Below are 25,491 nucleotides of genomic sequence, written 5' to 3'. Positions count from 1 at the left end.
GATGAGCAGAGGGATCTTGGTGTCCATGTACACAGATCTCTGAAAGTTGCCACCCAGGTAAATAGTGCGGAAAAGAAGGCATATGGCGTACTGGCTTTTATTGGTAGAGGAATTGAATTCCGGAGTCCTGAGGTCATGTTGCAGTTGTATAAGGCTCTGGTGCGGCCGCATCTGGAGTATTGTGTGCAGTTTTGGTCGCCATACTATAGGAAGGATGTGGAGGCACTGGAACGGGTGCAGAGAAGGTTTACCAGGATGTTGCCTGGTATGGTAGGAAGATCGTATGAGGAAAGGCTGAGGCACTTGGGGCTGTTTTCATTGGAGAAAAGAAGGTTTAGGGGTGACTTGATAGAGGTGTACAAGATGATTAGGGGTTTAGATAGGGTTGACCATGAGAACCGTTTTCCACATATGGAGTCAGCTAGTACGAGGGGGCATAGCTTTAAATTAAGGGGTGGTAGGTATAGGACAGATGTTAGGGGTAGGTTCTTTACTCAGCGAGTTGAGAGTTCATGGAATGCCCTGCCAGTAGCAGTGGTGGACTCTCCCTCTTTATGGGCATTTAAACGGGCATTGGATAGGCATATGGAGGATAGTGGGCTAGTGTAGGTTAGGTGGGCTTGGATCGGCGCAACATCGAGGGCCAAAGGGCCTGTACTGCGCTGTATTTTTCTATGTTCTATGTTCAGCCTCTGACGGTCCAGGGAAAACAGCCCCAGCCTGTTCAGCCTCTCCCTGTAGCTCAAATCCTCCAACCCTGGCAACACCCTTGTAAATCTTTTCTGAACCCTTTCAAGTTTCACAACATCTTTCGATGATCAGGTCCTGGGGATTTAGCCACCTTTATGCGTTTCTAATACATGATTTACAAGTTAGAATGCAGCTACAGTAAGTAAATTAAAGAAATTATGGAATGCTAAGAGGAAATGAACAAAAAAAAACAAAAGATCTTACTGCTTCAGTTATACAGAGCATTGGTAACAGCACATCTTTTTGGTCTCCTTATTTAAGGAAGGTTGTAAATGAAATGGAGGAGGTTCAGAGGCGGTATACTATATTGATACCTGGAATGAGCATGTTATCTTATGGTGATAGATTGTACAGACTGGCCTAGTTTCTACCGAAGTTTACCAGAGTGAAGGGTGACATGACTCAAGAATGTAAGATCCTGATTGGTTCCCGATAGGGTGCATGTGGAAAAGGTCAGTCCAGACCTACTGGGCACTGTTTTAAAATTAACAGTCACGCTTTTAGGACAGAGATGAGGTGAATTTTTTTTCACTCAGAGTTGAGACACTTTGGAATTTTCTACATTAGAAAATGGTGACGCTAAGGCCATTAAATATTTTCAGGGAGGTGGAGAATAGATTCTCATCAGGCAAAAGCATCAAATGTTATCGGGTGAATGGGAACGATCTTATTGAAGGTTGGATTGCTTTCAAGGGGCTGAATGGCTTACTTCTATTCGTTAATCTGATGTTTGTACACAGGTAGATTTACAAAATACGACTACTGAAGTCTAACCGTACATTGTTTTCTTGAGTAGTCCTTTCTGATCCAGCAGCCACAGAATCTCCTGCGTTTTTTCTTGGTAGAACGATTCTCCAGAATACTCATCAAAATGCACACCAAGCCGCTATTAGAATACACAATTTTAACAAATTGGGTTAATTGTAAAAGATCACTTTCAAATCAGGTCTCTCAGCAAAATCACAATTCAATTTAGATTAACCACAAGCAGCTTGCAGCAACTGTATCAGAAACATTTCAGAAATTTAATTCAAATATTCAAAGTTACTTGATCACAAAACAAAATGCTGAACAGAAGTGCACTTATTATTTCCATTCGTCAACACAGTGAACAATACACTTATTTTGAATTAAAAATATTTGTTCAGGGTATTTTAAGGCATTTTACTTTTAACTTTGTACAGGTCGTTCTGCTAAAACGCACGTTTCATTAACACAAATTCAGTAGAACGCGAACTGTTTCTACAGCACAAACTTTTAAAGGGCATATTGGTTATAATACAATTCCAGCCCCATTCATTTAAATGGTGCTATTACGCGATTTTCTGAAAACTCAGAATTGCATGAGAACGGAACTACTGCATTATAGCAGAACTGACTGTAAATGTGATTTTAAATGGAAGGCCCATTGCATTCCTACATAGTGCCACTTAAGCTTGCATGGAAAATGTAACCTGATCATTTCTGGACTTCTACACAGGTGACATGTTTGCATACACAGCCAAAATTGTGCATGCGCAAACACATACCCAACATGCTGGTAGGCATGCACATTAAGTGCAGCATGGTGGCACTGCTGCCTCACAGCACCAGGGACCCGGGTTCAGTTCCAGCCTCTGACAACTGTGCAAACTCCACAGACATTCTTGCTGTGTCTGCGTGGATTTCTCCCAGGTGCTCCAGTTTCCTCCCACAATCCAAAGATGTACAGGTGTTCAGGGATGTGTATTAGTCAGGGGTAAATATAGGGTAGGGGAATGGGTGTGGATGGGTTGCTCTTCGGAGAGTTGGTGTGGACTTGTTGAGCCAAAGGGCCTGTTTCCATACTATGGGGATTCTAAGTTCTAAAATATATACACACACATATCTAAAATCAGGCAGTTCCTGGAAGACTTACAATATTAGCATTCTATAGACAATGTCAATAAGACACAATGAGGGAACGGAAGCTAATAAATAAGGTGGGGGGGGGTGGAGCGGAAGCAAATAGGAATTAATTGAATAGGTTTTTAATGGTATCATGCTGGGTAATAAATGCCTTTGACAATGGGATCATGACCAATAATTGTTGTTCTTTGCACATACTTCCCCAGATTTTCATTACATGTGAAAATGATTAGAAAATAAATTTCTGTTCATCAAGCTGCATCTGTTAAATTGCAGCCCTGTTGTAATGAAAAGTTTAAGATCAGCTATTTTGCAGTTACAAAGTCTGTCGAAGTCATGCAGATACTGTCTCTCTGATGTACAATTTTTAACTTACTGAAAGGGTCTCCGTTGGATATAATAGAGCCACAGGAACATTTGATTTTATGCACTAAAGGTGTTGCAGTGAAATTAATAAAACCAAATTTTGAAAGTGGAAACTGCTGCACTTTTGTCATTTGTTTTTATTATAAATTCTATTATAAATATAATGCTGCAATTATGCCCTCTCAATATTAGTCACTCTGGTACCTTTCCAATTCCCCCAACTCCTTAGCCAACACAGCAAAGACACCCCGATATTCCAATCAACTCTGTTTCTTAGCTTAAAATTGTTATTTCTTAATTTCAATTCTAGTTAATATCAAAGTATATTTAATAATAATGACAGATTGTATGACTTTAAAATGGGCACTGGATTACATCTCCATACCCTGATTCCATTTCACCCAAAGACTGCAGCTGTGGTAATCCCAAGTGCAGTAGTGTAAGACAATCAACATCAATAAAATAATGTTATGCAAATTGCCCTGGATCAGCATTTTTACATATCAAGGTTTACTTAAGGCCTACTTATGATGCAGAGATGTTTTGTTAGTTAGCCACATCAGCACACATCTGCTCACCATGCTTTGTGAGCTAGGAGTGGGGGAAGATACCTGGTTACAGTAGAACAATGGCTGATATGCGCCAGCATAGCAGGAACAACTGGAATCCACTATTTCACACCTGATAAATTTTTTTGTATTCTTCAATGCTAATCGACCTAAACTGTTGCCATAATCTCAAGGCGTGCTCATCCCCTCCCTCTAGTTTCTTGAAAAACTCTTGCCCTGCTTTGTGAATGTCTTCATTGGTTTCTGCCATCTTGTTCACTTCAACATAAACCTGCAACACAAATACAAGACATTTAATACTGACAATCTGGTTGTATTATGACTTTGATTTTGTTTAGTGCTTAAACACGTGTTTTGGGCTAGCTACTTTGTATATCACTTTCCATACTGCTCTCCATTAACAATTCAGTTCATTTCGCAAACCATGCCAATTATCTATTTTTACATTTTTCAAAAGTTGGTCTGCTTGATGTCAAAACTGGGGTTTTAATTTTGTGCTCCCTGTCAGTAAGTTTCTATGAATAAAATAAAAAAAAAGAGGGGACAGCAAGTTCTGGGTGAGAAATGGAGAAGTGAAAGAAAAAAAAAATGCAGTTGGAGGTATCTGTTTACCGATGAATCATAATTGTTATTTCATTAGGCTTTGTCTGTGATTCGAGGGGAAAGGGAGGACTGCAGATGCTGGAGATCAGAGCTGAAAATGTGTTGCTGGAAAAGCGCAGCAGGTCAGGCAGCATCCAAGGAACAGGAGAATCGACGTTTCGGGCATAAGCCCTTCTTCAGGAAGAAGGGCTTATGCCCGAAACGTCGATTCTCCTGCTCCTTGGATGCTGCCTGACCTGCTGCGCTTTTCCAGCAACACATTTTCAGCTTTGTCTGTGATTCACCAGTCGTAAGGATCTATCCACACTTGTTTTAAACAATATTCACTGACCACGTTCCAACATCTTCTGGGGCAGCGTTCCAAAAGTTGTACAACCCACTGAGGAAGGAAAATGTCTCTGCATCTCGATCTTGAAAGGGTGACACCTAATTTTAAAACATTGTCCCCTGGACCTGGATGGACTCACAAGGGAAAACATCCATGTTTTCCATATCCACCTTGTCAAGACCATCTGGATCTTATCCCCTTCAATCCTATGCCAGGATGTCTTTCCTTTAACCAACCCTTAATTCATGTCAGCATATCCCCAAACTCCACAAGCTCCGATTTCGTTCACTAACGTTTTGTGTAGTATCTTATCCAAAGCCTTCTGAGAAATCCAAATTATCACATCCATCCTGCTAATAACATCCTCAAAAACCTCCAACAGGTTTCCATGTTGATGCTGCGCAATCCGATCCTTATTTCTAAGTGTCACATTATCACATTCATTCCTTTGGATTCTGGTAAGTTCCCTCGACTGACTGCAGGTTATATTCCTCATTTTCTTTCTCCATCCTTCCTTAAATTTGTAACCTTCCAATCTGCATGCATTGTTCCAGCATCTGTACAATCCTGAAAAGGTAATCCAGTGGGTCCCCAATCTTAATTTCAGAGCAAGAGTTCAGGTTAACTCTTTTTATAAATCCCTTCTCATGCTAAGTTTTTGATGGTGGGACAGGGGCGTATTGCTTACAACCCGCCACTTTCCACACCCACTAGGCACTCGGCACCTTCTCTTAGCACAAACTAACCAATTTAAGACAAGCAGCATTCTGTAATAATACACTGGGTGGGGGTTGAAAGCAGCCTTAACCAGATAAGAATGGGACTTGCACACTTCAGGGACAGGAGGTCCCACAAATGTGAACTGCAAGGTGTACAGTCCACCCAGCAGTGGCCTGAATTACACTCAGTCGTGCATGTGCGCACGTGAATGAACACGCTCGTGCAACTGCGTACCTGTGCATGCATCGGTCTGTCAACACTTTTCGGTGACTCCTTCCTATTACGTTCTTAATTTTAAAAATCTACTGCACCAAATGTGAGTGCAACTCAGACTTCAATTTTACAAGGTTTGATTGGATGAGTTGAGCCAGTGAATGGCTTTTTGCAGAAGTCACATGCAGAGTTTTGCATCAAAACAAGAACCCTTTTTGCATGCGTATACCCAGAGTCATGTACGAACATTACGTCCAGTGCTAAGACTTGCTGGGATTTCCAAGTTTAACTTCACATTCAGCATTGAAGACAACTTCTATAGATCATTAAAAACAAAAATATGTGTAAAACCATAAGATAGAAGAGCAAAATTAGACCATTCAATAATGGCTGTTTCACAACCCCATTCTCCTGCCTTTGCCCGGAACACATATTCTTATATTTTTACTTACTTCAAAAAGATGTTGTAATGGATTTGCTTTCAGTTTCACCTCTGAACCAAAGAGCTGAAATCCTGCTCCAAGCAAGCCTAAAGTAATTGACAAAGAACAAACCAGCCAAAAAATGTAAAACCCTTTGTCTTTCTAATTTACCACAATTGCAATGCAGCAGTAAGGAGACTATCTTCACAGAAGGATATACAATTTGCCCTTTTAAAGATCACTCACACACCCAACTTGACTCAAAAAGGCCTGAAGTTTCTGTTGTATCTATTAGCCAAGATGCCCACTTCACAATTATTCACGACACCTTAGATTTAATGTGTTTGTTACCCAGTCAAGGCAACAGCACAGCCAGCATCCCATTCCACTTTCTCGAAGAGAAACATTCGCTAGCCACTTACAACCTAAATCAGAGGCAGCTGAAGAAAAACAGGATATATGACATAGTGATAGTGTCCCTGCCTCTGGGCCAGAGGGCTGAGTGCGTCGTAACAGATCACTTCCATCGAGAAAGAAGCACTTGGTCCATAGTCTTGCATGTTTTGGCACTGCAAGTGCCAAAGCTTTCTTAAGCTTTCTTAAAAGATTAGGAAGGTTTCTGCGTTTCCCCCTTAAACACAATGCGTTCCAGATTCTCACCACTGGGTGAAAAAGCTTTTCCTTCTCAAAGCCTTCTGTCACTTCCCTTAAATCCATGTCCCCTGATTAAGGGCCCTTCCATCAAGGAGTACAGTTTCTTCTTGTCTACTTTATCAATGCCCCTCATTATTTTAGACATCTCCCACATTTGACCCATAATGCCTTTAGGGAGGGAATTCCAGGATTTTTGACCCAGTGACACTGAAGGAATGGCGATATATTGCCAAGTCAGGATGGTGAGTGGCTTGGAGGGAAACTTGCAGGTGGTGTTTCCATGTATCTGCGGTGGATCTCTATGACTGTGTCTGAACAGGTTGATAAAATATTGGAACGGAATAGAATCTCGACAGTTCCCCTGTCAACATTAGCTAGTAGCTCAAAACCATTTACAACCATAGCCTTAGATTCACATATTAATCAGGACAAAAACACTGAGAATTAGCAATAGCCCTAAAAACTTACCAAATTGCGTGCCCCAGTCTCCAAGGTAGTTGATCCTGATCACATCATTTCCCAAAGCTTGCTTTATATTAGCAATGAAGTTACCTAACAAAATAGTACAACACAAATACAAGTTATCCCTGCTGTATTAATTATGCTTTTTCAAAATAAATCGTGAAATATTGTTTTAGCACTGCCATTTGTTGGCAAGATTCCACCTGAGTCATAGGGTAAAAGGGTTCAAGCCCTACACTCTGGATGCAAGATGATAACCCAGGGTGACATTCTAGTGCAGGTCAAAGAGAGAGTGCTACATTGCCCAATGTGCCATCTTTTCGATGATTTATTAAACTAGTGCAAGGTTTGCCCTCTCAACCAAAGGTCCCATGGAACGTATCAAATACTGTGAGGAGTACCAAGGCCAACATTCTTTGCTCAAACAACAGGAACAAAACTAGATTAAAAACAGAAAATTCTGGAATTACTCAGCAGGCCTGATAGAGTCTGTGGAAAAAGAAACAGAGTTAATGCTTCAAGTTCAATGATTTCACCGAAGAGTCAGATGGAACTCGAAACATTAACTTAGTTTCTCCCTCGACAAATGCTGCTAGACTTGCTGAGTTTCTCCAGCAGTTTGTGTTTCGATTTCAGATTTCCAGCACCCGACGTATTTTACCTTAATCTAATAATCTGGCAGTCTTAGACAATTTCAACTCAGAGCACCACACTTTGTATTCTTCCCCTTCAACCAATATCCCATTTGCACGGGTTTGCTCTCAACTGAGCTCACCTAGTTGTGACTTCTATCACCATGAACACTCCCTTCAGTTTTTGCTCTGGGCACTATCACCATCTGTAATCAATCACTCCTCCTTCCCTGCCTCTGTCAACAACATCGAAACCATAATTTTCCAATCCCCTTCAATTCTGAAGAAGTGCCTCTGGACTCTGAATGTTACATCTGTTTCTCCCTCCACTGGTGTTGCCAGACTGCTGAGTTTCTCCAGCATTTAGTGTTTAAGTTTAGATCTACAACATCCACATTCTATAACACTTTAGAAAAGTACTGAAGACCACGGGGATTTAGGAAGGAACTGAAGGAGAACTTAGGGTTACATAAACAATTTAACAGAATACCTGCAAACGGGAGGAATTATAGTTATGTGTACCCGCTGGAGAAGCTAGAGAGGATCTCTCTAGCGAAAGCTAAGAGGAGATTTGGAAGGGGCGCTTAAAATTACTAAGGTTTTAAATAAAGATATGTTGTTGCCAATAGCTGAAGAGTCAATAAACAGGGAGCACAGGTTCTTGTGGCACAGTTCTAATGACCATAGCTCTGAGCTAGGAGACCTGAGTCCAAGTCTCACCTGCTACAGAGCTGCGCAATAACACCTCTGAGCAGCTTGATTATAAATTATAAACAGAGAGCACAGATTTAAAGGTAACTGGCAAAAAAAACCCAAACATTTTTAGTGCAATGAATGGTTAAGATTTGGAAAACAATATCTGACAGAATAAGGGACACATATTCAACAGCAGCTTTCTAAAAAGACGCTGGGTAAATATTTGAGGAAGAAAAGATTGGTAGGACACAGGGAGAAAACAGAGAGGTGGGACTAAAATGGGCCCTTGTGTTGTGACTATCCTCTGATTCACTCATTTATTTTGCTATAGTTTGCAGTTACCGCATTTACATATGGAGTATCAGAGTTTCCAAATACTAATTTCCAAAGGACATAAAAGGCATAAACCACCAAATGTGTTTTTTTTAATTCTTTCTTTCGAGAAACTATATTTTTGCACTATCAACACATCAAAGTGTTGGTTTTGGGAAGTCCTCTCCAAGATAGTTTGAATGATCACACAAAGTGCAATCTAATGTGATGTACATCCAAACCTACAGAAAGCTTGAAGTGCCACCTGTCTGAGACTGTCGGTAATTAATGCTCAAGCTGTGTTTCTCTGTCAAGGTATCTCACTCCAACAAGCCCGGAAAAGCAGGAGGCAATGACTTGGCTCCTGTATTATGGGCACTAGAATACTCACACTTCCCCTATCAGTGAGCGATCAGCTGCCACACTTCACTGATGAAACCAAAAAGGAGAAATTCCTCAACATTCACCTGGTGGAAATGTGGCTGCTTTCAATTGCAGAAGTGGATAAAGTAATACGGAGGCACTGGGACCTCCCGAGCCAAATTTGAGCTGGGGACATGACTGCAGTGTAACTCCTAGGACAAGGAAAGATGCAGAACCTTGGGTTAGAGTGCAGAGCTACAGTAACAGAATCCCAGTTTGTCTGCCTGTCTAAGGAGTTGCATACAGTTTTTAAGATCTTGTTGAGCAGCTTTAGAGGCAAGATCATATTTTCTTACCTTCTACAAGTAATCAGCTAATTTATTTTTGGTTTATAATTTACCTTTGGTGATGAAATTTGAAATGCAGCTTGTAACTTGCACATCAGCAAATTTATCTCCAAGGAAAAAGTCACTTTGGGTCACAAATGCAGTTCAGTGTTTACTTGGGTTCTTTGTTAGGCTTTCAAATTAATATTATTTTCCAGACTTGAAATAATTCTAGAAACAGTACCATTTCTTGCAGTACAAAGACAAATTTTTACCTATAATTGTTGAACGCAAATGTCCTGCATGAAATTTTTTTGCAATATTTGGTGAGCTGCAAAGAAAGAAAGAAAAGTTAATATTGCTCAGCTTGCTCAAAAGACGCACAGAAGCTCAGCTTGGTTCACTCAACCAGACTGGCTGTAGACATTCTCAAAGCACAAAGGTAGTTGTAGTGATTCATCATCCAAGTCCCAAGAAATCTCTGCAGCTCTTAGTCATGGTTCCACTCTAGGCTCAACCCTCTTCAAATTGCTTTATCAATGACCTGCCCCGCATTGTAAAGTCAGATGTGATTGCACAGTGCTCAGTACCCTTCATAAACCCTCAGACAAATCAAGACACGTAGCAAATGTTGCGGACAAAATTCAAGCTTGTGCTAATAAATGGCAAGTCGTATCTGCACGAGAAACAACCATCAACCAGAGAGAGAGTATCTATCTCTCTCTGAAATTCAGCAACCTTACCGTTACTGTGTTCCGCACCATCAGCATGCTGTGACTTACCTGTGAGCAGAAATACTATGGCTGCTGGAGCAAGAGGTGGGGGGGGGGGGGGAAGAAAAAGAGTGGGGGAGAGACGGAAAGTTAGAGGGAGGAGAGAGTCGTGGTTTAATCTGAGGGTCACCATGCCCCAGGGAAAGGTTGAATAAAATTTCAATGAATTCATGTAAAAGAGCCAATTTGAAATAAAACAAAATAAATAGATTTAGTTTTAAATTTAGGGACATTTTTCTTGAGTCAGAAACCTACCTAAATTCCACTATAACTCGGCCACAGGGGTAACCTTGGAAGAGTTCACTCTCTATTCCATATTTCGAACCTTTCTTTGAAATCTCTTGCATCACAAGCTGTAATGTAAAAGATACAGAACGTAAGATGACAGAAATGCAGTGCTACAGCCACAACCAAGTATTCAAACAAGCCCAGTGCCTATTGTAACACAGGGTGGAATTCTCATCTTCAGTTAACATGTTTTGTCACTTGTCATAATTCACAGAAATTTCTCTCGTGCAATCTTTTGCTCTTCACCTCATTAATTTTGCCACCAGGCTCATCACTAATGGCCTTTCCATGGAATCATAAAGGTGAGGTCGTACAGGAAGGATCCCTCTGCTGACCCCATATTTAAAACCGAGTTGCACACTACTTGAGATGATGACGACAATTACTCTTGATGCGTGTCCAGAGTCAGTCACTGAGGACATGACCCAGAAAGGAAAGCTCACTCCCTGCTTTGTGGACAGGGACCTGGGAGTTGCTGGTGAATGGTGTGGTCCAACTCCCTGTCACATGAGGCCACATCATCAGACACAGCCAGACTGGAGCTAGGTGTCTGGCTTCAAAGGAATGCCCGGCAGTGCTGGAAGCAGGCCCATGATCAGCTGTGAATTTCACTGTTTGTTAATTTTCCCAGACGCACTCCGATGTCCAGCAATACATGAATTCAAACAGCAAAGGCAGTAACTGTGCAGATTCACTGTGGTGTCAGTTTCTTTCTCTCTCTCTCTCTCTCTCTCTCTCTCCTAGACTGACCTCAGCATGTGCTTCATTTGTCTGTTCTTCTCCCTTTTATAACTGCTGTTGTTTTGACTAAAGTTCCAAAACAATGAAACAGCATATAAAACAGTAATTGCTGCTCCTGGAATTCACCTAAAATATCTCAAAAAAAAAGGAGCAGCTGTTATTGCCAGAAATTTTTCCCGTCCTCCATCTTGGCTTACCCAGAATCCTTCACCTTTGAAGTTCCACCAACAATGCTACTTCACACCTACAAGGCCACTCACTCACGTCACTAATGCTCATGGGGACTCACTGGGGTCACCTCACCACCTCTCGAGTTCCTGCATCACCCCAAGTACTCTGCTGTACACTTCCATCGTCAGGAACAATTGCTCCACCCCCATGGCCTGACTTGTCCACATTCTGCTGACTGACCTACCTGCAGACCCCAGAGGAGTCTGAGACTTGATCTGCAGACTAACCAAGTCCCAGAACCCAGACTGTAAGGGCCCCAGGCTCTAGTAGGACTAAACTCCTGACTACTGAAAACCCCCTGGATTGGAATTGGGCAGGGCCTTTGACTGACTGTAGAGGCACTCCCTCATGGAATGCAGAACATCTTGACTGCTGCCCTTTTCCTTTCAGACATAATGCTGGAGGTACATGCATTATAGCCTGGTGCCATACAGTGACAAGTCCATGCTCAAGGAGAATGATGCCGATGGAGTGTGCCGGGACATTGCACTGAAGACACAGTTGGATAATGGCAAGAACACACAAAGGGCAGCTACTTGTTCTGACAAACACGTCAGGCCTTTACATTGTCGGGTTTCTCAGGAAAGGAGAGGAAAATTGGAAGCAACGCATAAATAAGGTGAGTTGGACTATTAGCGACATGCAAATAAGGAAAGAAGATAGTGACTGCTCAATAACGAGAGTCCGAAGTTACCAATTGAACATGGGAAAAATCGGAAACAACTCTCACATTGAGATTCTTTGTACTCTCAGCCATAGCCAGCCCAGAGGGGAGAAAATTTCACCTATTGATTAGAGTTCCAGAATGAAAGGTCTGTAATAATGCTGGAGCGTCACTGATAGCCAAACAAACAAACATTAGACACCCACCTCAGCAAGTAAGGATCGGTTCACTTTGAAATTAATGGTTCCTTGCCCGACAGCAATCTCAGTAACCACATCATCACAAGTTAACTAAAGTAAATATTAAAACAAAAAAAGTGTTAGGCCTAACCAAGACATGAAAACTTATTTTAAAAATGCAGCACAATTATAGTTCAACTTCAGTTTTGAAGCCATGTTAAATAGATGTTAGAAGCTTAAGGAATTTGTTACCTGCAGTCTCAAGCCAACAGACTCCAGTAATTCTACAACATTCACCCCCAACACTATCACTGTGTTGTACTGCACATGTTCACCAGGTTGGCCCTACACTGGCCTAATACTGTCTTGGCTTCAGAGCAATAGTACTAAGACTCCAGCATACCTCTACATGTATTTCCTTGTGCAAGTCAAACCTGATGACACTTTTAGACATGTCAAGATAATTCGATTTAAGTTTGTTTGAACATCTTTTGGATTGTGTCCTTTACTGGAAGGTAATAGATCGAACTGTTTGTCACAGAGCAGCGAGGAGAAAGGGCGGAGAGAAGCAAGGGCTGCTGGGAAGGGCAAGTGATTTTTTTTAAGGTTATGTTGCCTCCCTGGTGCCAGGGTCCAGGATGTTGCTGATTGGGTTTACAAGGTTCTGAAGGGGGAAGGGGAGCAGCCAGAAATTGTGGTACATATTGGCACCAATGACATAGCCAGGAAAGAGATTGTGGATCTAAAAAGTGACTACAGAGACCTAGGTTGGAAGCTGAAGAGCAGGACAAGTCGACCAGTGGTTTCAGGTTTGCTGTCGGTGCCACAAGATAGTGAGGTGAGGAACTGTCAGCGAGTGCAGCTTAACACATGTCTGCGCAGCTGGTGCAGGAGGGAGGCTTCAGATACTTAGACCATTGGGATGCCTTCTGAGGAAGGTGGGACCTATACATGAAGGATGGGTTGCACCTGAACTGGAGGCACAGAAATGTCCTGGGTAGGAGATTTGTTTATGTGTTTGGGAGGGTTTAAACTAGTTTGGCAGGGGGATGGGAATCAGTGCTACATATCTGATATGGGGCTAGTTGCAGATGGGGCAGTGATAGAATGTAGTGAATCTATCGGGAAGGTTTTTCATGTGATGGAACAAAGATTGCTTAAAGCGTGTCTGCTTTAATGCAAAGAATGTCAGGAATAAGAGTGATGAACTTAGAGCATGGATGAGTACTTGGGACTATGATGTTGTGGCCAAAACGGAGACGTGGGTTTCACAGGGACAGGAATGGTTGCTAGATGTTCCAGGGTTTAGAACATTTAAAAAGAACAGGGAGGGTGGAAAAAGAGGAGGGGGTGTAGCATTGATAATCAGAGAGAGTGCATCACGGCTACAGAAACGAAGGTTGTTGGGGAAGGTCTGTCTGCTGAGTCAGTATGGGTGGAAGTTAGGAACAGCAAGGGAGCAGCCACCTCATTGAGGGTTTTCTACAGACCCCCTAGTAGCAGTAGGGAAAATCGAAGATCTCATAGGCCGGCAGATTTTGGAAAAATGTAGATGTAGCAGGGTTGTTGTTATGGGTGACTTCAACTTCCCCAATATTGACTGGAACCTCCTGAGTGCAGATGATTTGGATGGAGCCGTTTTTGTGAAGTGTGTTCAGGAGGATTTTCTTACTCAGTATGTAGTCAGGCTTACAGGGGGCCATTTTGGATTTGGTGCTCGGCAATGAGCCAGGACAGGTGTCAGATCTCACGTTGGGAGAACACGTTGGTGACAGTGACCACAACTGCCTCACATTTACCATAGCCATGGAGAGGGGAAGGAGCAGTTACCATGGGAAGATATTTAATTGGGGAAAAGGAAATTATGATGCTATCAGACAGGAGTTGGGAAGTACAGACTGGGAGCAATTGTTCCACAGAAAGGGCACAACAAACGTGTGGAAACTATTTAAGGAGCAGTTGTTGCAAGTGATGCATAAATTTGTTCCTCGAAGACAGGCAAGAAGGGGTAAGAGGTAAGATTAAGGATTCTAGGATGATGAGAAAAAAAGGAGCTTCTCATCAAAAGGAAGGCCGCAGCTAAGGTGAAGGAAGCAAGTGTCTAGCACAGCTTTACGGGATTATAGGCTTGCCAGAAAGGAGCTCAGAAATGGACTGAGGAGAACCAGGAGGGGGCACGAAAAAGACTTAGCAGGAAGAATTAGGGAGAACTCAAAGGCATTTTACTCAGACGTGAGGAATAAGAGAATGATCAGGGAGAAGGTAGGGCCAGTCAGGGATAGCAAGGGAATTTGTGCGTGGAGTCTGAGCAGAAAGGGAAAGCCCAAAATGAGTTTTTTGCTTCGGTTTTCACAAAGGAATGGGACCTGTTGCGAATGAGAACTTCGAGGAGCTGGAAAACAGGCTTGAATAAATCGAGATTGAGGAAGTTGACGTGTTGGAAATTTTGGCATTTATTGAGATTGATAAGTCCCCAGGGCCAAACTGGATTTATCCTAGGCTGCTCCGGGAAATGAGAAAGGAGGTTGCTAAGCTGCTGGCGAAGATCTTTGCTTCCTCACTCTCCACAGGAGTCGTACCGGAGGACTGAAGGCAAACGTTGTTCCTTTTTTCAAGAAGGGTTAGAGGGAAATCCCTGGCAATTACAGACCAGTCAGTCTTACATCTGTGGTCAGCAAGGTTTTGGAATGAATTCTGAGGGATAGGATTTATGACTATTTGGAAAAGCATTGAGTGATTAAAAGCAGTCAGCGTGGCTTTGAGAGGGGCAGGTCATGCCTCACTAATCTTATTGAGTTCTTTGAGGAGGTGACAAGACAGGTTGATGAAGGTTGGGCAGTGGATTTGGTGTATATGGACTTCAGCAAGGCATTTGATAAGGTTCCCCAAAGTAGGCTCATTCATAAAGTCAGAAGATATGGGATACAGGGAGATTTGGTTATCTGGATTCAGAATTGGTTGGCTGACAGAAGGCAGAGAGTAGTTGTAGATGGAAAGTATTCTGCCTGGTGGTCAGTGTTGAGTGGGGTCCCGCAGGGCTCTGTTCTTGGACCTCTGCTCTTTGTAGTTTTTATAAATGACTTGGATGAGGAGGTTGAGGGACAGGTTAGTAAATTTGCTGATGACACAAAGGCTGGAGGTCCTGTTGATAGTATTGAGGGCTGTTGTAGGCTGCAGCACGACATAGACAGGATGCAGAGCTGGGCTGAGAAATGGCAGATGGAGTTCAACCTGGATAAATGTGAAATTATGTATTTTGGAAGGTCAAACTTGAATGCTGAATATAGGATTAAAGATAGGATTCTTGGCAGTGTGGAGGTACAGCAGGATCTTGGTGTTCAAGTACATAGATCCCTCAAAGTTACCACCCAAGTGGATAGGGTTGTTAAGAATGCATACGGTGTCTTGGCTTTCATTAACAGGGGGATCGAGTTTAAGAGTTGAGATTTTGCTGCAGCTTTACAAAACCCTGGTGAGACCTCACTTGGAATATTGTGTCCAGTTCTGGTTGCCTTATTTAGGAAAGATAAATCTCCACGCCTAACCCCGCCCCCCCCGGCGAGTTCCGTCACCTCGCCTAACCCCGCCCCTTCGCCGATCTCCGACTTCATGCCTAACCCCGCCCCCACGCCCATCTCCATCACCACATCTAACCCCGCCCCTTCGCCTATCGCCATCACCACGCCCGACCCCGCCCCCACACCGATCTCCATCCCCGCCCCCAGACCTAACCCCGCCCCCACACTCAGCTCCAGCCCCACACCAGGTCCTAGCTCCCAGCCCTGCCGTGTTTTCACCATCCCTACAGACCTACCCCTCTCTGAGGATGAAAGATCAGTCCTCAGCAGAGGCCTCACCTTCATTCCCCTACGCTCCCGGATTGATGAATTCAACACGCGGCGTGACATCGAACAATTCTTCCGCCGCCTTCGCCTCCGCGCCTACTTCTTTAACCAAGACTCCCGCCCACCCTCTGACGACCCCTTCTCCCGCCTCCAACACACACCATCCACCTGGACACCCCGTGCTGGCCTCCTACCTGCCCTCGACCTCTGCATAGCCAATTGCCGCCGCGATATTAACCGCCACCTGAACTCCCCCACCCCTCTCACCCACTCCAACCTCTCACCCTCGGAACGCGCAGCCCTCCACTCACTCCGTTGCAACCCCAACCTCACTATCAAACCAGCAGACAAGGGAGGCGCGGTAGTAGTTTGGCGCACCGACCTCTACACCGCTGAGGCCAAACGCCAGCTCGCAGATACCTCCTCCTACTGCCCCCTTGACCATGACCCCACCCCCCACCACCAAACCATCTCCCAGACCGTCCATAACCTCATCACCTCAGGGGATCTCCCATCCACCGCCTCCAACCTCATAGTTCCACAACCCCGCACCTCCCGCTTCTACCTCCAGCCCAAAATCCACAAACCTGACTGCCCCGGCCGACCCATTGTCTCTGCCTGCTCCTGCCCCACCGAACTCATCTCCGCATACCTTGACACCGTCCTGTCCCCCTTAGTCCAAGAACTCCCCACCTACGTTCGGGACACCACCCATGCCCTCCACCTGCTCCATGATTTTCACTTCCCCGGTCCCCAACGCCTTATTTTCACCATGGACATCCAGTCCCTGTACACCTCCATCCCCCATCACGAAGGACTCAAAGCCCTCCGCTTCTTTCTTTCCCGCCGTACCGACCAGTACCCTTCCACTGACACCCTCCTTCGACTGACTGAACTGGTCCTCACCCTGAACAACTTCTCTTTCCAATCCTCCCACTTCCTCCAAACGAAAGGAGTAGCCATGGGCACCCGCATGGGCCCCAGCTATGCCTGCCTCTTCGTAGGATATGTGGAACAATCCATCTTCCGCAACTACACTGGCCCCACCCCCCACCTTTTCCTCCGCTACATCGATGACTATCGGCGCCGCCTCGTGCTCCCACGAGGAGGTTGAACAGTTCATCCACTTCACCAACACCTTCCACCCCGACCTCAAAGTCACCTGGACAGTCTCAGATTCCTCCCTCCCCTTCCTCGACCTTTCTATTTCTATCTCAGGCGACCGAATCAACACGGACATCTACTACAAACCGACCGACTCCCACAGCTACCTGGACTACACCTCCTCCCATCCTGCCCCCTGTAAAAACGCCATCCCATTCTCCCAATTCCTTCGACTCCGCCGCATCTGCTCCCAGGAGGACCAGTTCCAAAAACGCACATCCCAGATGGCCTCCTTCTTCAAGGACCGCAATTTCCCCCCCGACGTGGTCGACGATGCCCTCCACCGCATCTCTTCCACTTCCCGATCCTCCGCCCTTGAACCCCGCCCCTCCAACCGCCACCAGGACAGAACCCCACTGGTCCTCACCTACCACCCCACTAACCTCCATGTACAGCGCATCATCCGCCGTCATTTCCGCCACCTCCAAACGGACCCCACCACCAAGGATATATTTCCCTCCCCTCCCCTATCAGCATTCCGTAAAGACCACTCTCTCCGTGACTCCCTCGTCAGATCCACACCCCCCACCAACCCAACCTCCACTCCCGGCACCTTCCCCTGCAACTGCAGGAGGTGCAAGACTTGCGCCCACACCTCCCCCCTCACCTCCCTCCAAGGCCCCAAAGGAAACTTCCATATCCGCCACAGATTCACCTGTACCTCCACACATATAATCTATTGCATCCTTTGCACCCGATGTGGCCTCCTCTATATTGGGGAGACAGGCCGCCTACTTGCGGAGCGTTTCAGAGAACACCTCTGGGACACCCGGACCAACCAACCCAACCACCCTGTAGCTCAACATTTCAATTCCCCCTCCAACTCCACCAAGGATATGCAGGTCTTTGGACTCCTCCATCGCCAGACCACAGCGAAACGACGGTTGGAGGAAGAACGCCTCATCTTCCGGCTAGGAACCCTCCAACCACAAGGGATGAACTCGGATTTCACCAGTTTCCTCATTTCCCCTCCCCCCAGCCTGTCTCAGTCAAATCCATCAAATTCAGCACCGCCTTCCTAACCTGCAATCTTCTTCCCGACCTCTCCGCCCCCACCCCAGTCTGACCTATCACCCTCACCTTGACCTCTTTCCACCTATCACATTTCCGACGCCCCTCCCCCAAGTCCCTCCTCCCTATCTTTTATCTTAGCCTGCTGGACCAACTTTCCTCATTCCTGAAGAAGGGCTAATGCCCGAAACGTCGATTCTCCTGTTCCCTAGATGCTGCCTGACCTGCTGCGCTTTTCCAGCAACACATTTCCATCTCTTATTTAGGAAAGATACACAGGCATTGGAGAGGATGCAAAGAAGGTTTACCAGGATGCTGCCTGGACTGGAGGGCTTGTCTTATGAAGAGAAGTTGACTAAGCTCGGACTTATCTCTCTGGAGAGAAGGAGGAAGAGAGGAGACCTGATCAAGGTGTACAAAGTAATGAGAGGCATGGATAGAGTCGATAGCCAGAGACTTTTCGCAAGGGCAGGATTGACAGCCACAAAGGGTCCTAAGGTGTTAGGAGGAAGGTGTAGAGGAGACGTCAGAGGTAGGTTCTTTACGCAGAGAGATGTGAATGCATGGAATGCATTGCCAGCTGTGATGGTGGAAGCAGAATCATTGGGGACATTTAAGCGATTGCTGGACATTCACTTGGATAGCAGTGAGTTGATGGGTGCCTAGGTTAGGTTATTTTAGATTAGGGTTAATCCTCAGCACAACATCTTGGGCAGAAGGGCCTGTTCTGTGCTGTACTTTTCCATGTTCTATGTAATAGGTAAACTTTAAGACCCCATAAGAATCATGTTTCTTCACAACTTTGATGAAAATAGATTCAAATACATTTCTTCTCAGAAACAAAAATTCAAAATTGCTGGTGAAACTCAAGATCTGGTAGCATCTATTGAGAGACATTTCAGGTCCAGTGACCCTTCTTCAGAACACTTTGGACCTGACATGTTAACTGCTTTCTCTCCACAAACGCTGCCAGACCAACAGACCTTTTTGAGCAATTTCTATGTTTTTTTCTGATTTTCAGCATCAACAGTTCTTTGCAATTTTTTTTTTAAAAAAGCATTTCTTCTCAGCCTTACTTTTACCAGGGAGTGATTTGGGCAAAATACTCGACAGTGTCGACATTACACAAACCATAGTTCTTTAGCACTGGAAGAATACCCTCACCACACAGAATGCTGAGGTCCAATAAAGATAGATCCTTCATCACCACCTCCTCACAAGCAACAATAGACACTATGCTTGTCAGCACCATCCACATCCTGAAGAATAAGTATACAGATTGGCAATGAGAAGAAACCTACTTCAAGCCATTTAGGACTTTATCATCCAGTAAAGAGTGAAACTATAACAAAAATTTCTAAAATTATTTATTTTACCTTGCTGATAAACATTTCTGTTTATTAAGATTTCTGTTTATATACAATTGGATTTATTCTCACTAGGAAAGAGAAACAAAGATGTATTTTCAATCGGCTACTTGATGGCAGCATATCAGATCCAACTGCAACGTTCATCATCGGGAGGGTGGCTGTTTTCTGCCAAAGTAAACGCCTACTCCCCTGCTACAGATGCTACAAGATAGGAATGGCTGTACATCACAGGCACTTTCAGTACGAGGAGTTCACCTTTTAAATATAAAATCAATACCGAGTCTACATTTTCTGTTCTGTTAGCCTCAAAGATTTAAGGGACAGAATCCTGGGATTCCATCGAAACACACTGGATTGCCTGACTGCAACAAAAACTGGAAAGCCAAGCCAAACATCGCCCATCTGCCTGATATTCCTTCCATTCAAAGCAAAACTCCAACCAATGAGATTCCTTGATAATCACAGCGTCTAGCCAATGCTTTGATACAGACCCAGGAATACCTCTACCTTCAAGTCAGTAATAACCACCATCCTCTTCCAAAGCAACATGCACAACCTGGTGTCCTCAAGTAACAGTACCTGCTCAGACAATTGCCTTGCTTGACTCTGGACAGTCGACCCCGATCTTAGGCAGCCTTTCTCCAGCACAGAGTTCACGGATATGCGAAAATCTAGGGTCTGCCTGAAAAATGTTTGAAAGAACATTAAACGCAACTTGCCTTTCCTCAACACATTAGACAGACGTACAGATAGACAATGTCAAAATCCGCTGCAAAGAAGCGCGGACAACATCAGGATGCAGGAAAAACTAAAAAAAAAAGTCAAAACCAAATGCGAGATTAAGGTCACAAGTTATTTCAAAGGACACAGAAATTTATTCAACAGATAAGAGTGGAACAGCTGAATGGTGAACTCCATTGTTCAACTGGAAACCAAAGGACAAGCAGAAAACAAGAACCATAAGAAAGGAAACTCTCAGACCAAAACTTAGCAAAGACTCAAAAAGGCCTGATGAAAATGACACCAGCGTTGGGCATGTGAAAGAAAAGAGGATTTCACCTCAAAAGTAGTGTAAGCATTTGTGTCAGAACATGCCTCTGCACCCAAATGAAAATTCAGTGCCAAGCTGCTCAAACCAAAGCTTTCAATTTTACACGAGCAGAGAGTAAAGTATTACTTGAGTTATGAATAATACGTTGGCAAGCAAGTAACAAACCAAACAGGGTTTTATAGTCTGTTTTTATAACACAGTCAGTTTATATTTAAGACATTAAGCTAATTAAGACTACAGTGAAGAAAAAAATCCTTCCCTTCGAGCTAGGGAGGGTTCAATCTTTAGAAGTTTCTTTTCCACTGGGGCGTAAGTCATTGAAGGGTGACCTCGTCGAGGTTTATAAAATCATGAGGGATATAGATAGGTGAAGAGCAAAGATAGAGGATTTCAAAACCGGGGACAGATTTTTAAAGCAAGAGGAGAAAGATTTTTAAAAGTTAGGAAGGCTTTTTTTTTTAAAAACACAGAGCTGTTAGTGTGTGGAATGAACTGCCAGAAGTGGTGGATGCAGGTACAGTTACAACATTTAAAAGACAATTGGGTAAATACATGACTAGGAAGGGTTTGGAGGGATATGGACCAAATGCAGGTAAGTGGGACTAGTTTAATTTGGCATGGGCTAGTTGAACTGAAGGATCGGTTTCCATGCTCAATGACTCAAATAAGGAGGAATTTCAAAATGAAGACTTTAACATGCATGCACTGAGGGGGAAATAAAGCAGTACAAGTCGTTTGGCTATAATGCGGGTTTCCTTCATGTGAATTCGCTACAGCACGATTGACAAACTGGGGACACTGTTTCTAAAGTGTGAACGTTTAAAGGTTGTATTGGTTACACCACAATTCCAGCCCCATTAATTTAAATGGTGCTGCTATTACATGATTTTCTTATAATTTGGGGTCGCTCGAGAAAGGAACTACCGTGCTATAGCAGAACCAACTCTACAGAATGGGAACTGGGGTTATAGCATGAGTAATGGCATAAAGGTAAACACAAGTCACAAAATTATAGATTAACCATTGCTTATGAAAGGCTTTAGGGGCTAGTTGTGGAAACACCAATAAGTTTCAGACATTGGGGAGGAAACAGGTAGGCAAGTCAACAGGTTACAATAAAACAAAGAATGTGGATGCTGGAGAAAAAAAAACAGAAACTGGCAGTGAAACTCAGCAGGTCTGGTAGCTTCTGGAGTGTGAAAGTAGGGTTCACAGTTCGAGTCTGGTACATCTTTATGGAAACTGGGGTTTTTAAGATTAGCTTCCCTACAGTGAGGAAGCAGGCCCTTCGGCCCATCAAGTCCACACCGACCCTCCGAAGAGTAACCCACCCAGACCCATTTCCCTCTGACTAATGCACCTAACACTCGGGGCAATTTAGCATGGCCAATTCACCTGATCTGCACATCTTTGGATTGTGGGAGGAAACCGGAGCACCCGGAGGAAATCCACAAAGTCACTGGGAGAAAGTCCAAACTCCACACAGACAGATGCCCGAGGCTGGAATCGAACCTGGGACCCTGGTGCTGTGGGGCAGCAGTGCTAACCACTGAGCCACCGTACCACCCTGATGAAAACTTCTGATGAAAAATTACTGGAATCAAGACATTAACTCTGCTCTCTCCCCACAGATGCTGCTAGACCTGCTGAGTTTAACCAGACATTTCTGTTTGTGTCAACAGGTTATGTCTTTGATGGATTATTACAAATTTTAAAACAAAGGAACTTCTTTAAATCCTGCAGCAGAATGAATTAGCATTGCATTGGGATGAAGACGCGAACATTATGATCAGAGGGACAAAAGGGTGATCCAGAAAAATAAAACACGGCAGCAAAATTCAAACAGATGGGTAAAGAATGTTATCAGTGTTTCAACAGTAAGATCTCTCAGAGAGGAAACAGAATCATAAACGATGTAATCAGAATTAAAACTGAAGGTGAACATGTCTTCCTTTGCAAGGTGATTATGAGTAACACGACAGATGACCAAGATAAAATCCAGTGAATGCACAGTAAATCAGATGGATATCAGAGTCAGATTAAAAGAGCTCAAAATTAATACCACCACAGACAGATGGAGCGTGGAGACATATCTGATAGGAGATTTGCAAAGACTTAACAAGCGAGTTACAAATGGATTGGAAGCTGATCAATGTAGTGTCCGTTTTCAAAACCGATAGCAAAACTGACACAGACATCACCAGACCCACCAACCTGACTTCTACTTCATGCAATATAATATAACGGATGCGTCAGGAGTAAAGTTGAATATTATGTCTTATATATAAAAGATCCTCGCAAACAGATGCCAAAATGGATTCAGAGTAGGGAGATACTATCTGGGTTAACTCTTTCACATCTCTGAACAGGCATCAGCCTAAAAATAGTCTGTAAACCATACAGGTGAATGCAGGCTTCCAAAAGGACAATAGAAAAAAAATTCACATGAAAGATCATACTAGAAGGTGTGGAGATTCAGGGCTTTTTGGGTTGACAAAAAGACTGAACTATTAGTAGGCAGATAAATGCAGCCAGAATAAGTAGGGGTATTGTATTTGATTAGTTTTAGGTCCACTACTACTACTTCTCAAGTCCACAAACAATCTGGATACGGAGAGTGGAAAGATTTACTGACACTAAAATGGAAGTGGCCATGGAATTAGTGGAAGTGGCCCAGAAATTGTAGCATGAGTTAACGAAGCAAACATTTGACTGGATGCTGACGAATAAAATTTAATTCACATTGTGGCATCTCAGGTAGATAGGATAGTGAAGGCAGCATTTGGTACGCTTTCCTTTATTGGCCAGAGCATTGAGTATAGGAGTTGGGAGGTCATGATGCAGCTGTGCAGGACGTTGGTTAGGCCACTGTTGGAAGAGTATGAGCAATTTTGGTCTCCCTCCTATAGGAAGGATATTGTGAAACTTGAAAGCGTTCAGGAAAGATATACAAGAGTGTTGCCAGGGTTGGAGAGTTTGAGTGATGAGGAGAGGCCGAAAAGGCTGGGGCTGTTTTCCCTGGAGAATCGGAGGCGGAGGGGTGACCTTATAGAGGTTTATAACATCATGAGGGGCATGAATAGGGTAAACAGACAATGTCTTTTCCCTGGGGTGGGGGAGTCCAGAACTAGAGTGCAAAGGTTTAGGGTGAGAGGGGAAAAATATAAAAGAGACCGAAGGGGCAAATCTTTCATACAGAGGAGGGGTGCATATATGGATTGAGCTGCCAGATGAAGTGGTAGAGGCTGGTACAATTAAAGGCATCTAGATGGGTATATGAAAAGGAAGGGTTCAGAGGGATGCTAGGGCTGGCAAACAGAACTAGCTTAATTTAAGATATCTGGTTGGCTTTGATGAGTTGGACTGAAAGGTCTGTTTCCGTACTGTACAGCTCTAGGACTCCATGGCTCTAAATAAAAAACATTGCAGAGAAGAAAAAAAATATACAGGCACTCAGTGAAGAGTGTTGAGATGGCCAAGGTTGAAACAGAAAGAGATTTAGAGTCTCCATTCGACTGAACACATCCAAGCAATTTAGCACAACAATCATCAACCAAAACGCTGAACTACATCACAAAGAAAAAATAATTCCAATGGAATATGGTTAAACTGTATAGAGGTTGAGTCAAATGCAGTCCTCAAGTATCACATCCAGTTCTGGTCATAGACATGATGGAGACAATTAATACTTTAATCCTCAGAGTAATGAATGATGACTGCAAGATGGTGTAGACTGGGCCTATACTGCCTGGAATTTAAGTGCTTGAAAAGAGATCTTATTGAAAGATATATAGTTCATAGAGAACATGAACAGATAGATGTTGAGGGGCTGTTTCCTCTGATTTTATAACATACAACTAAGTAGTATCTCAGGACAATGTACGGGCCAGTTAGGACTTGGATAAGGTGGAGTTCAGACATCTTCTTAAATTATTTTCAATTTTTCAAAGGAAATTTCTAGGAAGTGGCCTTATAGGAGACGTATATGATCATTTGAGAATCGTTTGAATGTAAATTAAAAGGGTATGGCAAGAAGATTCAAGTTAGCAAAAGGCAGAATGGGGTACTGATATTATTCTCCAAATTAAAAAGAGAAATCAATACATGGAATGGATTTCTGGTAATAGTGAAGGCAAAAAACAAACGTTCATCCTTACCAAAAAAAACTGGTGCTGTTTCTGGACAGATGAATAAGATGGAGGTATATGGCTATTACACAGAGTTACTTGTAATCCTGCAAATAAATGCAGGCAGTGTATCACCCACACCCCGGTTACTAGCAAGTTTGGTGCCGTAAAGTTCCGGATTCAAAAAGCCCACTTTTAGTGAGATAATAAACTGAGGCTCCATCTATCCTTCATTAGATTTAGAAGATCCTGTGCACTGCTGTGAAGGAGAGTAGGAGGATTATCCCCTGTGTCCTGGAAATATCTATCCCTTATTTAACATCCCAAAACAGGCTGTCTACTCATTACTGTATTGTTGTTTTTGGGAGTTGCTGTGATATAATTGACGAATACATTTTCTACATTACAACAGTTGTAATAACAACTTTGAAAAGTCCTTCAATGTTTGTAAGGTACTCTGGGAGATCCAGTGGGCTTGGAAAAAAATGCTACACACAGTGCAAGTTTTTAATTTCAAACTGCCTTTCGTGGGTGGATATTTGCACTATTTTCCATGAACTATTACATTAATTCTGGCTCAGAATTAGCTCAATCAGGCCTTGGCCTTCCAATAAGGTACAGGCATTTGTTGTTTTAAACTCCAGTATTATTTAAATAGGTCACACAAAACAGAAACAAAAAGATGGTGAACTTTGATCTTATTACCATCCATATTTTCCAAAGTGCGCTGGATTTTCAGACAAC

At 43.5% G+C, this 25,491-nt stretch overlaps 1 protein-coding gene across 2 annotated transcripts in view; it reads right to left on the bottom strand.

The window, feature by feature from the left end:
- The window catches only part of rars2 (arginyl-tRNA synthetase 2, mitochondrial), a 76,118-nt gene that overhangs the window by 39,268 nt on the left and 11,359 nt on the right, over nt 1–25,491 (bottom strand). Inside the window, exons 3-10 of one of the 2 annotated variants that reach the window (XM_043686915.2) lie at nt 20,149–20,251; nt 12,207–12,290; nt 10,332–10,429; nt 9,579–9,634; nt 6,981–7,064; nt 5,889–5,965; nt 3,685–3,843; nt 1,530–1,636 (exon numbers count right to left, since the gene is read on the bottom strand). In XM_043686915.2, the coding sequence (XP_043542850.2) occupies nt 1,530–1,636; nt 3,685–3,843; nt 5,889–5,965; nt 6,981–7,064; nt 9,579–9,634; nt 10,332–10,429; nt 12,207–12,290; nt 20,149–20,251 (768 nt within the window). The remainder of the gene's footprint in view (nt 1–1,529; nt 1,637–3,684; nt 3,844–5,888; nt 5,966–6,980; nt 7,065–9,578; nt 9,635–10,331; nt 10,430–12,206; nt 12,291–20,148; nt 20,252–25,491) is intronic. The other variant, XM_087982298.1, reaches the window with a different exon arrangement.

This window comes from Chiloscyllium plagiosum, unplaced genomic scaffold, assembly GCF_037043375.1.
Source record: "Chiloscyllium plagiosum isolate Xiang-an unplaced genomic scaffold, Cpla_swu_hap1 HiC_scaffold_3, whole genome shotgun sequence".
Classification (NCBI taxonomy): Eukaryota; Metazoa; Chordata; class Chondrichthyes; order Orectolobiformes; family Hemiscylliidae; genus Chiloscyllium; species Chiloscyllium plagiosum.
The sequence above is the reverse complement of the archived record's forward strand: the minus strand, read 5'-3'. Positions and strand labels throughout refer to the sequence as shown.